The sequence below is a fragment of the Varroa destructor genome, unplaced genomic scaffold (genome assembly GCF_002443255.2).
Source record: "Varroa destructor unplaced genomic scaffold, Vdes_3.0 BEIS01000007.1, whole genome shotgun sequence".
NCBI classification, from domain to species: Eukaryota; Metazoa; Arthropoda; class Arachnida; order Mesostigmata; family Varroidae; genus Varroa; species Varroa destructor.
In genome coordinates, this window is record NW_019211460.1 from 5,946,324 (window position 1) to 5,964,180 (window position 17,857).

Sequence of the window (17,857 nt, forward strand, 5' to 3'; positions counted from 1 at the left end):
ACCAAGACGTCGCTGGTTGAAATCCCAGAGGCAAACAAAACATTGTTTGTTTACTCAGAAACTGTTTTCTTTACATTTGACAAAATAGGTTGCATAGAAAAAGCCCTTTTACCTATATTATGATACAATAGGATAATTCCACTACTATTAAAATCCCTAGGTGACATACCAATTTTGAGATTGTCGTGCCAATAGAACTGAGCCTTAATCAAGCCTAAAGGTCTAGTGTGCAGGCAAATTTCCATGACGCTAGCTGTAACAGGAGCTGGAGCCTTATCAAAATTTTAGATCCATATATAAAATGCTACATAACGTCTTGTTGAGGCTCGCATTCAAAAGCGGACCGGTTGGTGTTAATGTGGTCGCTAAAACCTTAAATAAGGTTGACCCACTGATAACACTAGAGCCGGAATGCTACAAATGACCCATTGCCACAAAATACGTGATTTTTTATTGAAGTAAATACTGATTTTTCTAATAAAACGACTACTTAGAAGTAATTATTTTTAAGAGTCACTCAGCTTAGAGCAATCATCTGTACAGAGAGAGAGAGAGAGAGAGAGAGAGAGAGAGAGAGAGAGAGTCTTGCTTTAAATTGAGTGCCTCTTACCTGCCTATTCCTGGTAGACAGCAATCGTAATGTCCGTGTGAAAATTGGCTAAAACGGGCATTACGGGAAAAGCTGAAATTGCGATTGGACTTAAAGGACCTATCAACAGTATTGGGCCTTTACCTATTACAGTGGATAACGTCCTCTACCGAACTGATCAACGCTGTGCAGACTTGCATTGAACGATCTGAGCCTGCAGTCGGTCCGAATATAAATTAAAAGGCCAAGGTCGTTTTTTATCATCGGTAATAACAGGGATCACATGAGAGTGCAATGCTTATAGGGTCGATCTATATGTTGCAGATAAAAAATTCTTGCAAACATTGATTTTTGTTCTATTGCCAACGTTCAGCTGCAAGACGTAAGCGGAGGGCGTCAACAAACAAGTTCGAGCTAGCTGCCGTTAGTGGACATGATGTGAACGGGATGGAACGTCTGCCGGTTTACATTCTATCATTCACGCTTCTAATGAAAGACGACTGCTTCATGGGCTGGTGAACGCATGCTTGACAGTCAGTTTCGAGCAAGCAGGCTTTTACCCGTGCCGGTAGCAGATGTGTGGTGACTTGGTGGAGAAGTTGAGCAAATTGGTTTGTTTTTAACCCTGCCAATGACGCCAGGTGCGTGTAACATGGAGGAGTTCGTGTGTATTAAAACGCTTGCGTCAATAAGATGCATTATCACCAACCACAGTCATGGATACCCTCTGGATGGGTGCCAAAATGCGTTTCCCAGGTACGTGAATAACAATGCGCGACGTCTATGTTACAGGGCACGAAGAAATATCCTGCACGTAGTAAGAGTGTTCAGGCTGATGAACATGGCACGATTGCGGTGAACCAAAAATATTATACACCCCCTAAATCGTCTTTATTTGCCATCCAGTTGTCTAGGTACCAAGTTTTTGTCTTTTTTAACGCTGGGTGACGTATTGTTTTCGTATTTATTTTTTAAATGAAAAAGGGGAATTTTTTTACGTATCATAGGAAAGAGGGACTATCATATTGCTTCATTGTATTTGCCGTGTTTCTAGAAGGTTCTCTGCTTAAGTGTTTCGTCGCATTTTGTTGTCGAACACGGGTAACTATCTGAAGATTCTTGTTGTGCGTGCGTATTCAAATTCGCACCTTTCAATGCTGAAATCGCTAATGGATTACTAAATCAGTGAACCAGTAATCCATAATGTTTATGGTATGTGTTTCGTAACCGTGGTAGTTCTAGAGCTAACACTTGTATTTACGTTGAGCTTTTATGTGCTTATTAGCGTAAAGCCTTGCTTCAGCCTTCTCAGAATAACATACTTTCACAGAGAGCGTAATACTTCGAAAAATTAAAATGGCTACTCATAGGCCAGCAGATTTTTCAATTCAACAATATGGACGTTTACTTATAATTCAGTGATAACATGTCTGCTTACGAACAATGGCGATGCAGGTCAGCATATTAGGCAACCATTTGAAGAATATAGGGTCGTAAGTCACCGTCCTATACAATGGTAAACGGCAGTTTCAGACGCAAAGCTCAAAATATTTCTATTGCAGACAAATCTGGCAGACTATGAAATTGAATAACGTTTGAATCAGTTAGGCTGGAACGATGATTTTTAATATGTATTAAAGGCGCTTTCATATTCATATACTTATCTCAGCGCTCTGGCAGCCATTTACCTGCAATTCGCGTTCCCGTATGTAATTTCTCTATTTATGGGTTCTCAAAGTAAATCAATAGTGAAATTTACTTTCTCACCAGCTGCCTTTTTTCACAACTTTGTAATCACACAGACCTAAAGCATTAATGCCAAGGTTGTATATTCCGTGAACAACTAAAATGGTTATTTCCTTTTTATCACTCAGACCTTTCTGGAAAACCTATTATCAGTTTTAAAATAATTTTAAGATTCTTGGAGGAATTGAAGGTAGAATGTCTAAAATGTCGCCTCTTAACTTATTTATCAAGAAATGCTAATAAAATATGAGAAAAAAATCAGTACAAAATTGAGTAGTTCATAACTAAGTGGGGCAATACTTTTAGAGCTTAAGTATTACATTCAAGGAATTAATCGTCACGATTATTAGGGCAGCTCAATGTTTTGAAACCATTAATTCAAGGCTGATCCCATGTGCTTGGATGCAGTGCGCCTAAAAATTTACTGGAACTATGGCCGAGTAATCCTATGGATAATTACACATTTTATGAGTAATATTTCCTTTGAATTCAGAAGGTTTCTTGTACTTGGGTATGCATAGAAGCACAGCCGTATTTGCACCAGCAGAGACATACGAAAATACAGAACAGCAGAGCTAATACAGCGGTTTCGTAACTATTTTACTTTTTTTTCAACAAGTCTGTCTGCTTTGTATTGTGTTATAGCCTGATATGGCTGAGGGATTCTTTTAGAACAAAAGCATTGCTAAAACGATTCACTTATTGCCCTTTCAATGCAAAATTTTATGTCCGAAACATTACTTTCGATGGCTGGCTCTAGCACGCAACGGAGTAGGTCTACGTCCTATTTTAAATTTAAACCATAACTTGTCTCTAAGCTAATAGGTATGTACGTATTACTATTGCTGTCATTCTGTACTGGCTGGTCGGCACAATGGGGCGTACTGGTCAATCACTGATTATCACTAAAGTATAAATCGGTCACTTGTTAACTTTTCGGCTAAATTTTTTCCGATTTTATTTACAAATTGTTTATAGAGTGCCTCTTTTCCAGAGATAATGGCGCAGGCAGCTCTTGCATTCAGTCAGTTGGTTCCGTTACCCAAAAGCATAGGGGAAGGCAGCCAAAGCCTGTCTTGTGTTAACCGCCTTCTATATTTTAAGGATCTTCGAATGGCTTTATTAGTATATATACTAATAACACCCGTATGCTGATTAAAACGAGCTTTCCTTCCGCAAGTTTTTAATGGTGCCTTTATCGCAAATGCCTAGTTAACTTTAGTATTAGAAGCTTACCGGATTGTCATTCCTGCATTTATGCCACGAAAATAGTAACTGTTATTTTCATGCAGATACAGCCTCTATGTTTTGAATTTTGCGCATCGCGTCGCTGTTGCCATCAGACGGCTGGCTCCCAGCTTGAAACAAAGTGTGCCTATGGCTGGATTCTAACCTAGATCGCAACGTGTCCTTAAGATTAGCAGGCAAATACGTTACTTTTTAAGCTATCACGAGGACAAGCACTCACAGCCTTGTATTATCGTTCCTTCGCTTTGCACGTTGCAACATTTTTGGCTTCTCCTTGTTAAGGCATGAATTGTACATCGAATTTCTCTGCCAAACAAAATGTTAATTTCGTTTAAAGCTTGACATCTGAATATTTACCACTGTAACGCAAAGTTCTTGATAGCATCTACTGGATTAACAATTTCTCTGTTCTATGTCTTGGGTCGTAAATACTTCGATTTCAGCGAGAATCCTTTTTAACGCACCGCCGTGCTAGTGAAGACTTTGTTACCTCTCTTTATATCTTGTAGGCATTTGCGCTTCATTTTCTGCGTTACATAATTTGAAATCGTAATACCTTTTTTTTATCTTAGAGCATCTCCACTACAAAGCCGGGTTTAAGCCGGAGCCTTGTTTCTTATCTCTCAGTTCAACTGTGGGTTTTCTCCAAAAGTGTGCAATGCTCTGGCGTTTGGGTTGCTTTAATGTTGTGAGAGAATAACTACTTGTCATTCTGTACCTTCACTGTTCCGCATATATACTCCTAAAAGCATCTACTGCACATAAACATCTATGCTACATAAGCATCACTCTACCGAAATCCAATTACTCGTTAACTTTGGTGTTTTTTAGTACAGGCAGCGACTTACGTTGCGCCTTCTACGCCTGTCATTACTTTTGAGGATGTTATCTTTGACCCATTTCTGAATTAGCATTTCATTCTGGAAGAAGTTCTTGGCGATTCTCTTGACGATGCTTCATAGGATTACTGTACTTAAAATCGTGGCGGTAAGGGTCATGATAATTACATCATCATGATAATTCTTCTATTAAAAAGGGGGTTATATGATAAAATTTAGGTAGCCTTGTTCGTGTATACGGTAGGCCATGCTCCGAAAAAAAAAGGAATAACAATATTGATAGTCGCCACTTCTATGCTTTTTCAAAGTATCTAAAAGTCTTTAAGTTTGTCATTTCTAAGAAAAGTACTAAATATTTTAGTATCAATGCTACGATAGGAATGGTGATTTTGTCTCTAGAAATACTGCACCGTCGCGAAACGCGTTAAAGAGCACCAATGTTTTTTTAGTAATTGGGCACCTATATATAACCACAATATGTCTATTTTTGCGCAACCTAAAAGACATACTATTTTAAATATTTAGGTACGAAGTACACCCTAAGAATCGTTATACTGATGTAAGACGCAGCCTTATATTTCGAAATTTGATCTGCCTGTCGATCTTTGAAAGCAACTTCGAATACCTTGTTAACCTACGTTATATACCTTGTTGTGAGGGGCAGTCTTTAGAACAGCGCATTTCGGGACTAATATTTTCATTCGATTTATCTTACGCCAAACGAAAATGCAGTAATTAGATTTCCAGTGTGCCTTTAGTATTTCGAAGTTTCGTATATAATTTAAGGTCGTTAACGTATATTTTGTATGTAACACCTACTTGTTGGAGACGTGTGGTCGTGCCTTACGCGAGAGTAGCATAAAGTAGGATAAAGCGGACGCATTAAGACTGAAAAACTGGCGGGTAGTTTGATCCGTGAGGTAACACCGGTACCAGCATGCCAGTATATTGCGGCTTACGTACACCGATGCAATCAAGTCTTTAGTGCCAGCAAAAAGAAGATTCATGATAGCACCACTCTTAGGGTGTGCTGATGTGTTAAATAATTGCAGGAAACCGCTAGCGATATAAAAAGATGTATATACATACGTATACCCCTATTGTTCCGAGAAGTCTTCCGAATTCGCCGTGCCTTCAATGGTTTATTCTGGTTTGCTTTCAATTTCAAAAACCTGGAAAAGGGAGCTTCTTTCTAAGTGTTTAACATGTTTTAGATCCGAACCTCACTTAAACCTTTTCGCTCTTATTATAACGTTTATATAGTGATTTAAGATGCTGATATATACTTAACATATGAGCGGTGTCAGATTTTGTCTAGCTTTGTTTCTAAATTATGCCATTAATTTACCATCCTACACATATGATCAATTTATCTATATGCCCCAAACATATAAGTAACATCTACGACTAATATTCTACCAGTTTTCGCAGTGTCAGAAGTGTATTCTTAACTTACCTATTACGTTGTCGAGCAACATGCTGACCGACTATTACCTTGAAAAGGTCATGACTTTAAGTTTTTATTACATTGGATTTCTTACGTAATGCTCTCAAGAAAACCTACTGCTGAGAATTAAGAAGAAATAAAATATTTGTCTTGTCAAACATTTCCCCCCTTTTTGTTCTGATCCACTATATCTGTATAGATAATTTGTTTATTAATACTTATCTTTTCCTTATTGCGTCTCACCTAAATCCTGCAGTGTTATTGCAATGGTTGCCTGATGTAGTTATGCTACTACAAGCCTACTTCCTGTATGAAATTAAACCATGTTTTAAATTGCGATTGCAAATGTTTCCTTTTTGACTAAATGAAGATCAGCTAAATTGGGTTTAAGGGATGAATTAGTGACTCTCGAAAGCGTTGTGCTGAAGTTTCTTGGCCCCAATTAGTGTGTTCTAACACTGCATTTGCGTAGAATAGCCATTGTAGAGTTGTACTAGATGAGTCTTCACAGTTGACTGCGGCACGTTACGATCCGTCATCACATAATTTGGGAGTTTAGATTACGTTTACAAATATTCCTCCGGCAAGACTTACGTAGCGCAGCAAAAATTAAATTGTACCATTTCAATCCATTAAGTAACTTTAATATTTTCAAAGAAATAACCCAACTATAAATAATATCCCCATTTTCCACCGAAATTCATGAACAAAAACTTCCATGCAGCTCTTAGCATTCAGCCAACAGGTCTTTTGACAGCTTCGCCTCTCGGTTAGTTTCATTCTCGACGTGTTTACGTTACAACAAGCTTCACTAAAAAAAAGCATTCCTTTCTTATTTTTTAGTAAGTGTAATCGAATCTCAACTCTAATAAATGATAGAATTTTAATTCGTGCCGTAATTAAGTGAAAGAAAAGTTCAGCTTTCCAAAGGCCAAGTTCTCAGTAAATTTTCATTATTTTATACATTTAAGTTAAATATGTCGGTCACTGCATTTATCTAACATGTTCTGGGTAGGTTGACCCGCCAAGCATGTAACTTCCGTAGCGTAATCTGAATCGTTGATGCACTAACAGTTATCTCAGCCTTCTGCAAAAATTAATAAGGGTTCTCTCGCATTTGTCGGCTCATCTGTTTTTCAAATTAAAATTTTTCGCAAACTTTCGTCCTTTCGTCTAGTTATAAAACGCCATTTTTAGAACAGATTTATCCATTTCAAACAGTTCTTTAGTTAGTAGTTGTAAATTAATGACAATGCGCTTTTGTACTGAATAATAGTCATTAACTGCTAATGTACACACGATAAAATGTAAGTGACAGAGTTACGGATCCGTGAAGAAAAAAAAAATTCGTTCCTATTTCATCCATAGGCAATTAAATTAAGCGGGTAAAATAAATGAGCTAAATTAGGAAATAGAGAAAGCTTCGATTTATTTTTTGCCTTCATTTTCGATCATGGTTTGTCTAACTATTAATTCTATTAACTCGAATCTTAAAGTATTTACTTGTTTTTGCTAGATAGACACATGAAGCATATAATGCATCTAAGTAATGCCAATACAAAAGTATTTCAATTAATATTAGAACAATTGATCAATTATTATCATTATATCTCATATCATAGAGACACCTTGGGGAATTTTCTAAATGAAGTGAAAAAAAAACCAAGAGAGAAACGAGTACATATATTTTCATGTTGCGTATTTTTATGTTATGCCGCATATACAGGTGTAGGTTGATTATTGACCTAGTTTTTTTTCTATTTATTTCAAAGGTTGTGATTCAAAAAAGGCGCTCTCGCTGCATTCAAAATATTCGTGGAATCAGACTCATCTTACCTGTTCATCAGTTTCGTAAAAATCAGCGCAGGCATTCTCTTAAATTTCTTTAAGAATGATTTTTAACCAAACGTTGGAACTGAATATTATTTTTGTTTCATACTCCTATGTAATTCTTGATACAGTTATCAGAAATGCATATACAAGAAAAATGTTAATTATAAAAAAAATTAGTTTTAGTACTTCAACCATATTACTGATTGAAGTCAGAAAAAGCTCTCACCATATATTTATGGCGGCTTCAATGTCTACAAAGAGTTGCATCTGGTCAAGTAACAAGATATATGTAAATTGTTGCGATGAAGGGCGGATCTAACTGTAAAATTAATTAAAATAATTTGTAACAGGGGCACCCTAATACTAAACCCATAATTACGTATGTCAAAAATGCAATCTTTCATAATAAATTCAGACAAGGCTATGCAAGGATAGGGCAGAATCCAAAATTATTTTATCATCATTGACAAACGTAACAGTTGACCAAGAAATGTGAAGAAACTGGTTTACAGTAAATAAAGTGATGCCAGCAAGGCCACAAAGCGAACGAACAGGTCACAGCGTTGTTTTAGCAGTATCCACGCCGACCTATTGAACTTAACGATATCGTATCCAACAGCTCGACCTATCAACGAGCATCCTGTGACGCACTTTGAGTTATTCTGCCGGGCCATGTGAAGGACAGTGTGTACCAAATGGCACCGAAATAACAAAAAGAATAATGAAATAATTGTGCTCTTGTGCTGAAAGTGTCTATAGAGTGCTTCTAAGCAACGATCTCTGGCACACTATCTAAGGTGCCAAAGCTAACGCTGAAGGCGGTAACAGCACAAGTCTCATTACCGGATCAGTAAAACAACTTAGGTTCTCGTTCTTGTTCAGATACTAGTTAGTTATTCAACTACTTCACATGTTTTGGGTAAATATACAATAAGTACTAAGAATATATAATTATACAACATTTGGGATCTTTGCGTTTCACAAATAAAGTAAGTCAACTTGTACACTGCAAGCCTTACTATGATATTGTATAATATGACTATTATTTGGTAATAGACCTAAGGATTAAGACTAATATGACTACGTGTGAAATTAAGACATGTTTCAAACATTCATATGTCACATTTTTTAGGACCCTTTGTTCTTCCGGTATTCAATGAAGAAATAGTCGTGTTTGCCGAAATAATGGTGTTTCGCTTGATACAACATCCTTAGCAATGAAAATTGGTTACGTTAAAATCGATTGATAGAAAATTATGCAAACTTACTTGACAATGATTTGTGATAGTATTAAAAAACTCAGGTGTACATTATCCATCAATACTTTTTTTTTTTCTAATTCACTGTATCATATTGGACAGGTTGTATTTTTGTTTGTTTTCAGAATCGTTCTTCTTAGGGTTTCTTCTTCAACTCCTCTAGGCTTACTCAACAGCAGCTAAATAATGATCTGAAAGTTTCTCTGTTTTTACGCGACGAGCGCAGTTGAATTTATATTTTAATGCAACAGCTTTATATAAACGGTTTTCACAGATCTGTGTATCAATCTACCCATCCATATAAACAATAATATTTATAAAAGCTTTAAAAAAGCAAAAAACTGCATACTGCCTTATTTTGAAAGTCCCATTGCTATGTTATAAGTCTTTGCTCAGTTATAATTATTCAAAACCTTTTGATCGCTCTGCTTTCTGTTGTACGTGTCAGTCCTATCTAAAGTATAATTTTGCTTCCATATACTATACGAAAGTGACGCACATATGAACATCACTAAGAGAATGATGAGGGTTTGAATATACCTATAGCTGATATTTGTGGGCTTCTACCTACTTACACCTGCATAGGTATCATATCGTTGTCAGGAGTCACTCCTCGCGCCCTCCTAAGTTCGTTCTGCGTTCACATACAACCGCTATGTCATCCTGACTGCCTTATTTAGTCATTCACTTCCCACTTTTCGCTTCTATATTCTAGGTGATAGGCTGACTATCCGTGCACCTCTTAGATCTCGCTCATTCAAAACAGATACATTATAGCTTCCTTAAACCGCTCCCCATCAGAGGCACCACTGCCGTAGCACCCCCTGGGAGATCGTTCCCACCAGCTCCTTCTTTCTCTACATACAAAATTCGCCATGCCAAGTGTCACCTACCTGTCCTAGGCCAAACACCTCCCCACCTATTATTCTCTACCGCAGTTTTCAAAACTGACTTTTGTCGATGTTCGCTATTCTCTCCATCTTCATTCGCTACAAGGCTGCTGTCTCTATGTGCTAGCAAAAGTTTCACTGGCAAGTCCTTGATGCTTTCGGCAGCCTCATCTTCTCTAGCCATCTAAGTTTTAACGCCAACCCGAGTAGCTCGAGCAGCACCATAGCACGAGGTGCACACTGTATGGACAGGGTACGCAAGATAGTAGCACTACTCGCTTTGAAGACAATGTCACCGATATAAGTGTACTGACTTTAGACACAGCTCTACAATATAGCTTGGAAGATTTCGGGCCTACATTGTCGGTTACCGGCAGCCATATAGCTGCCATCAACCGTACCATCATACGGGAAAACAAGGGGAAACAACGAGACAATGACATAACGATATGGATGGATACAATATATGAGATTTGAGATCGTTGGGTTCTTAGATAGAAGGAGAGGGAGAATGCCGCGGAACGCTGGAGCAGATGATAGGGAAAGGCACATAAGGATTGCCTCCATCTTGTATCTCAGTGCAGGCGGCCTGTGTAGCTCATAGTAAGTGGAAAAGGCGTATAGCAATTCCAAAGATGAGATGTAACGAAAATAGTGCAAAGATTTTACTACGACAAAGAACTAATGAATTATGCTCTGTACATAAAATTTGAGTTTTTCAAAAAAGTATCCCTAATATTGTTTCTCTTTCACAAGAAGCTTGCGTTTTCCGGCCAAGTCCCACCGGTAAAAAATACTTTAAGACCATTTCCTCCGTAAATTACTGAATTAATTAGGAAACTCTTTTATTAGTGTTTACTCCTTTTAGAAAAATACACATCAGGGAATCAATATTTCCATTTGAAATGTTAACCCTGAGCTTGCTCTGTTGATCACTCACTTGAGGAAAGTACTTCGTATTTTATCACGCAAAAAAAATTGATTCATACCAACTTTGGATAAGAAAAAATAAAAGAAAATATTCTTTGTTTAACCTATTCATTTTGGACCTATTATGTAGGTCTTAAAAACTTATAAAATATTTTCATGCTTGTCAAATAAAAACATGCTTCACTTGGAGAGACAAGGTTAAAAATTGGACAGATCAGAGGAGAAAATAAACTCTGATCGTATAACTATCGACAGGGACCTTAAATCTATAAGAACAAATGTGAAAACGGTTTAATCTTTTTTTTTTTTGTTTTTTACTTAATTCGAATCTGAGTGACCCATAAAATTTATCATACACTCGTTTCACTATTGACCTAACTAATCTGATTCATTAACGTTACATCTATCCGAACGCAAGTGATTCTTTAGAGACACAGTATTTATCGTATTACAAATATCCTACTTCATCTGTTCTATTACCTCATTGAAATGTTCTAATCATATTCTCAAGAACCGGCGCTGCAGTAACTCATTTATGCCAGTGACAGCGCGTATAAAATACTACGGCTCATTGTCGAACGTCGTGAATAACTTCTAAATAAAAATATTTGTAATGTCTTACGATTCATTAACTTATAATAGTACACATCGTGCTTTTACAACCACCTAAATATATGTGGTCTTTTTAAAAGAAGCAATATTAAGCTGTCCAACAGGTACATAACTGTAAGAATCATAATAATCACAGTCGTTTCATTGGTTTCGAATTTTACTAAACGCGATCACAGCAGTTTGGCTAGAGCCTTATCGGATCTTATCACGTGACGTTCGCTACCGACATGCGCACGTGCAACACTATTCGGTAAGGCTCTTTCAATATTCTTCGACTGCCAAAAAGTTTCGTCTCGCTTAATCTGCTTGACTGCTACTTGTAAGCTATGCGGAGTACCATCAGATGCTTAATTTTCTATCGCTTCCAGAACGTACTGAACGCTTGCTTACGCGAACGCCATAGCGTAGCCAGGTATCGCGGCTTTTTTCACTTGATTAGGTGGTAGTATCAATGGGACTCGCGGTGTTAGAAACACGCATGCAGACAAGGCTCTTGGCTCGTCTTTCTTATATAATATTTAAGTAAGGGGCCGCTGATTTACAATAGCAGTCAGACCTCGTGGACCACCCTCGTGGACAACCAAGAGCCAACCATTTTTTGCAGCCACGTCTTCGTTACGCTGATGAGGTGCTTATGGTATTTCCCCCCACTATGCGCTTTAAAGGGCATTGAAACACAAGAAAATTTCTAGCTGGAAAAATAATTTAAATCTCATCGCTTCAAAGCGTTTTTGAAAAACCTACCAGATCCCTTGATGCCTTTTAGAAAGTGAGCGTGTGTCTAAAACAAATCTCACTGGAATTCCGAGCAACGATGAAACCCTTTGGGCAGGAACCTGTTATCAAATCTTCGATTAGTTTGAAATACGCAGTTCGGACTACAACGCATATGAACAGAGCCGCTCAGACTACTTTGATTCCATTAGCGGTTCTTAACTCTATCGATTTAAAATAGTTGATTCGGATCGATATAAATGAATGAAATGATATCTCCATGCGTTCCGTCAACAATAAAACTTTACAGGGTAAACTGATCTTTGACGCCTCTCCCCGACAGCTTATGCATTCGTGGCTCACCGACTTCACCAATGATGACGCTCGCATGACCTAGTATTTACGTTTCAACTCGTTAAGTACCGCATATCTATTTATACACTCGCGATGGACATTACTACCCCGCAGCTACATGAAGTGACGTATCTCAAACGATCCATTTAGAAGCTACGATCAAACTAAACCAGCGGACTCACCAAAAGGGTTAGAACGAGTTATACTCGCATCCATCGACCCATCACCATGTTTGACACTCGCTGATGCTTTCTCTCTGAACCGCCCTACAGCCTGTTATATTTAAGTGGCAACGTGAATCAAACGCTGCAGTATGGGGAACTTAACCGGATCGATGAATAAGCCGTTCACACATGTAACGAGCATTCGAGCGCCACACCAGGACGGTCGACAAGCGTCACGCAATTTTGACCATAAACCCGGACTCTTAAACCATATGAAATTGTTAGGACCTAAAAAAGTCTAGTAAAGTTTTAGGACAGGATTCTGACATTCGAAGGAGTTAGAACTCAAAAATGTAACTTCAGCGACTGAGTAGTTCACGTAGAGTGTCTCTAGATGAACACGTATCTACTCTACATCACCCACACAAGATCTACAAGTATGAATTATATTTACTTGGACAATAAGATATTTTTCATTTTACATAAAATATATTGTCATCTCTGTCCGTTACCTTTGCATATTTCGACTCTTAACGATTTATTAGCATATTTATTACTACTGGTGTTCAGCATTTGCTTCAACATCATCACGAATGGGCCTAACAGTCCTCGTAGATCATAAACCCCCGTGCATGCTCTCATAAACGTTTACGTAGTTGGAGATGCACTAGCTACAAACAATTGCATGCTGCACGGGAAAAAACCAAGACATCCCTTTTTGAATTTCACACTACTCCGGGCACCTTTATGATGCCTTATGGTCCTCTGCGCACGTTCCTATTAATAGGCGGAATTCAGGGCAGTTTGAAACTTTTTTACCGACGTTGTGTGTAGAACCGCTCAATGCTACCCTTAAACCGGTCAGTTGCAGCAGCAAAATCAGTTGCTTGACCGAGCTACGGCTACACGCCTAATGACTTCAAGGAGAAGAACTGTTTCGCATCAAGCGTTGCTCTTTGTTGTTACTACTACATACTATCTAGTCGGATCAGCAGCACAGGATCAAAGCGAGTGCCTGCGGCCAATGTGCCATCAGCTAATTCGCTTCGGCAACCGTGTGACACGCAAAATAGATCCGACGCATTTAGCAACAATTTGACAGTTCGTGCTCGATCGATTCGCCTAGGCAAATCGAACGAGTCCTGACGCGTAGTTAACTTACCGCCGTGAGGAGGAGGCCTGTGGTTAACGTGTCGACCGCTAGCACAGTAGCATAGCGAACGACTGCTAATCGGCGTCACTTTGACGATTCACGTTCGAACACATGCAAACAGAGCCATTCGTATCCAGGAGCTAAAGAGTATTAGCAAGACAGCTATTTGGTAGAAATCTGGTTGCACCTTTTACATGAATATAACCGCAGCCTCCAATCTGTCCCATGAACAGCGGTTTTTTGTTACCGTTTCGTACCATGAGTTTTAAGGCTTATTGTACACATATATGATACCTTTTGACGTAACCTTTTTTTACGTTCATTAGAACAGTGACCCTTTTCCAACCAACGTAAACACAACCCCTTTTGTCTAATTGTATTTGCCTTTGTTTTTGGGCGGAATCAATAGGTTTACACCTCGACGACATCTGCCTGGCCCCACAAAAGACACACTCATTAGCATCCGTAGCCTCACCGCTGCGATCGGCCTGATCATTCTGCACAATAGCACTGGCCCTCGCATTATTCCGACTGAGGCCATCCAGGCTGTAACTGCCCTTGCAATAGCTTGCACCGTCATCTGGGGAAATTTCGAAGGTAATACAGACAACGCCGACGGTGCCTGTGAGTTTTTCGCTTTTCGGTGTGACTCTGTCCCTGGGCAGGACGTGTTCCGTGCCACGGGCATGAACTTTTTTCAGGAGTCGCTGGTGGCGGAAATGCTTCGTACACTCCTTGCGTAATCCAGTAAAGTAGTGTGGATTCCAGATCTGCAGCCCGAAGCCTAGTTTACTTAATGGCAAGATTTGATTACCCACTAAAATTGCTCACCTCCAAAGAAGTGTATGTGTGTTTAAAGTGTTTGCAGGAGACCCTTGGAGGCCATGAAAACCAAGGCTAGCTACGAGTCAGTGTTCACGCTTCGCGAGAGAGAAAGATAAGGTGGAAAGAGAGGATAACAAAGAGTGAGAAGAGGATAGAGGAGAGGACGGAAAGCTCAGCCTAACACGCTTGGTTGATCCAATAGGCGTATGGGTTCAGTTTTTTTTTGAAAACCTAATCTACAAACTGCCGCATTTTTACCCAATTCCTTTTGAAATTGAGCATCATGGGGACTCAGTAGTCAACAGTGGGAAAGAATCCCATTCTGCCTCCAGTTCTCCTCTGAGGTTCTCAAAAACTACGCACTCCCAGGAAGTGTCTCCAACCGAGTCATTTACAACCCCATTACAGTACGTACAGACACCGTCCGGTGACTTACACATCCAGGACTGATAGTATTCAAAGAATCCGTGCCCACTGAACATATACGTCAAGCCGAACGTTATTTACCAATGCCTTCTTGTGACCGACGTGCTAACATCCTTAATCAGTCTCCTTGTGATTTTGACTCATCTGATCTTACTGTTATCCTTCCTGCTACTTCTACAGCGTGACGGTTCTGATGTCCTGCTTTTTTTATTCGTCTGTTCAGGTATCTCGTCGCTCATTCGTGTACCAATAGCTCCGACGAAACTTGCCTGGTGGTAACCGTTACTGCATCAAAAAATATAACTAAATTTATTCATATCGCTACCTCTCTCTGTACCCTCTTAAGTTTGGCAGGGTTTTTTTCTTGCATAGATTCCTCCTCCATGTATGTGCTCCGTGGAGAACAATTAAAACCATTGATGCTAGGATCCTCTGAAATCTGCGTTTAGACCCGTTCACGTTAGGTAAGACCTTTGACTATTAGTTTTATGAATGGCTTTGTTAATAGCATAATCAACATGTGCTCCTCCATTTAGCATATTATTTAGAATTGTTCCAAGATATTCTTGGTAAAATCGTGAAGCTATATAGATTTATATTTAGGCCGCCAGCCTTCATACGCCTGCTAAACGTTACCAACCTCATCCTTTCCGAAGCGAGTTGGAAGCCATGATCTGTAATCCAAGTGTTTACGTGTCACAGGTATCGTTAATATTGGACTAAGATATCTTGTGTTTCCTCTCATTACTTTAGCTACTAGATTATCAATAAATGCCACCAACTCGGCCGAGTATAGAAGGTTCTGCTAGAGAATGTTCTATATTTTATAATGAACTCTACATTTCAGGGAAAGAAAACCATGCACTGAGCTCTGAGACACTTCTCTCGACATACGATACGTAGTTCTTTCAAACAGTATATTGTATATCATTTAAGTTACCCGCGCTGACCTCTGTGGAAAGAGTCCAGCATAAGTCCCGTATGGTTTTCTACGGTGTGAAGTTGAACGCGTTTGTAACATGAAATGCCATTAGGACACAAAATCTTCTTTTCCATTTCGGCTTTCGCTACTTCCAGCAGTAGCCACACCGGCCTATGGGCTCACAGGTTATCTTTATCCCTATCGGTTTTAAGTAGCACGATAAGATTTGCGTACTTCCAATACGTTGATAATAACCTAGACGTCTATGTATCGTCCATAACCTCTGCAAAAATATTTAGTCCTATAAATTTTTTAACTAAGCTTGGTGGGCGCTGAATTCGACGGCTTGAGTAATTTGCTCCGCTAATGTACAAGGTATCTGGGACGGATGCCGGGGCCTAGTAGGGTATTCCTAGGATTATTATTAGGAGGAAATAGCCCTGAAAATTCAGGTTTTAATTACGGATAGGGTTAGAGTTAGACTTCTTTCTCATGACTGTCTTAGAGGCTCGTCCCCACACGTCTGTATTCAACAAAGCTATGAGTTTCTTCCGATGAACTGACCGATTTGCTTTGATGAGTGTTCTCAACTTCTACTTGAGTACCTGGAGTTTCTATTAGTCCTGGTAATAATAGGGCAACATTCTTCTCGTTAATGATCTTCTAAAACGACACACAATCTCCATTTATTAATAATGGAATTCAATTAGTACTTCTGAGGACTGAACTGCCGTTCTCCTTTCTATACTGCTCTTCCAGCTACTTAGCACTGCCGTGAATCTTTGTGTTGCCCACCCCACTGAGGACTTACCAATGCGCTCTGTGATCTCAGACAGTGTACGTGGATTAATGTTTATTTTAGGGCAAAAGGTCGACGTGTTTTTATTAACGCGGATAGTGATGCTGTATGTTATTAAGACAATAATCAGAAGGGCTTTCAGATTTTTGTCTGGCTGTGCAAACGATTATACTACATAAAACAATGGTAGAAATATTTATAAGAAAAATTGCCAGGAAAAACTTCCCGCCAAAACGTGTGAGTGCCATTATCGGTTATATATAGCTCATTTGCTGCGTTTCCCCTAAAGCATAAACCTTTCTAATACTTCGGTGCTGTCAAGTGCTTCAATAAAAATTTGCGCGATTGCCAAAAACGTTTCATAAACATATTCCCTTGGGTGCAGTATTTTTTTGCAAAATATGAAAAAGAGCCTTAATCCGATAAATCTTAATCGATTCTGTCGCTCTTTGAGAGAGTCAAGAGTGGACAGTTGATTGCAAAGTGCTGCCTAAGACACGTGTTGGCTCTCTTCGTGTAAAGTACCCAGCTGATTTTTGTGCGCAAAAAATCCGATCTTATTGCTTTGTTTTTTTTTGGTTGGCCAGACGCTAATGCACGCTGCTCCAAATCGCGATAGTTTGGCTCACAAGTCATGCAAGCGTTGAGAGTTAAGCTATATTTCCGCAGGCAGATACATCCGACCAATTTCGTGTGCTACAATGAAAATTTATCCGGGCTTCTCCAATCAAAAAGATAAGTTTTTATTCACAAGCGTCATTATTAACATAATAAGGTTTATTGATACTACTCCATGACATAAAACTCAAGTCTCCATTCTTAAAACCAATTTATTACTTTCGGACTGAGGATTTCATAACAACTGAGGACATAAATGCGGTTATTATATTGATACTCTGTATCAAGCCATCGTATTTTTTTAAAACATAAGCTTGCAACCACAGCTTCAAACAAAATCAACGCTAGCGGACCGTTATGTCTTTATTGTAAATGTGTCTTCAGGGCCAGCCTTCTCTCCACTCAAAACGTTCCTCACTACAAAATTAAATCAAAAAATCTAAACGAACTTTGCCTGGTTATAATTGTATTCATTAAGTGCGATTAAAT

The 17,857-nt window shown here is 38.9% G+C and overlaps 1 protein-coding gene across 7 annotated transcripts in view; it reads left to right on the plus strand.

Annotated features, from left to right (window-relative positions):
• The first annotated feature begins 1,015 nt into the window (after positions 1–1,015).
• LOC111254225 (uncharacterized) overlaps positions 1,016–17,857 on the plus strand; it is a 28,201-nt gene continuing 11,359 nt past the window's right edge. For 3 of the 7 annotated variants that reach the window (XM_086973926.1, XM_086973927.1, XM_086973925.1), the window contains exons 1-4: positions 1,016–1,345; positions 14,188–14,375; positions 14,638–15,010; positions 15,253–15,493. In XM_086973926.1, coding sequence (XP_086830052.1) covers positions 1,221–1,345; positions 14,188–14,375; positions 14,638–14,666 — 342 coding nt within the window. In that variant the 5' untranslated portion in view covers positions 1,016–1,220 and the 3' untranslated portion in view covers positions 14,667–15,010; positions 15,253–15,493. The other 4 variants (XM_086973928.1, XM_022814846.2, XM_086973929.1 and 1 more) reach the window with 4 other exon arrangements.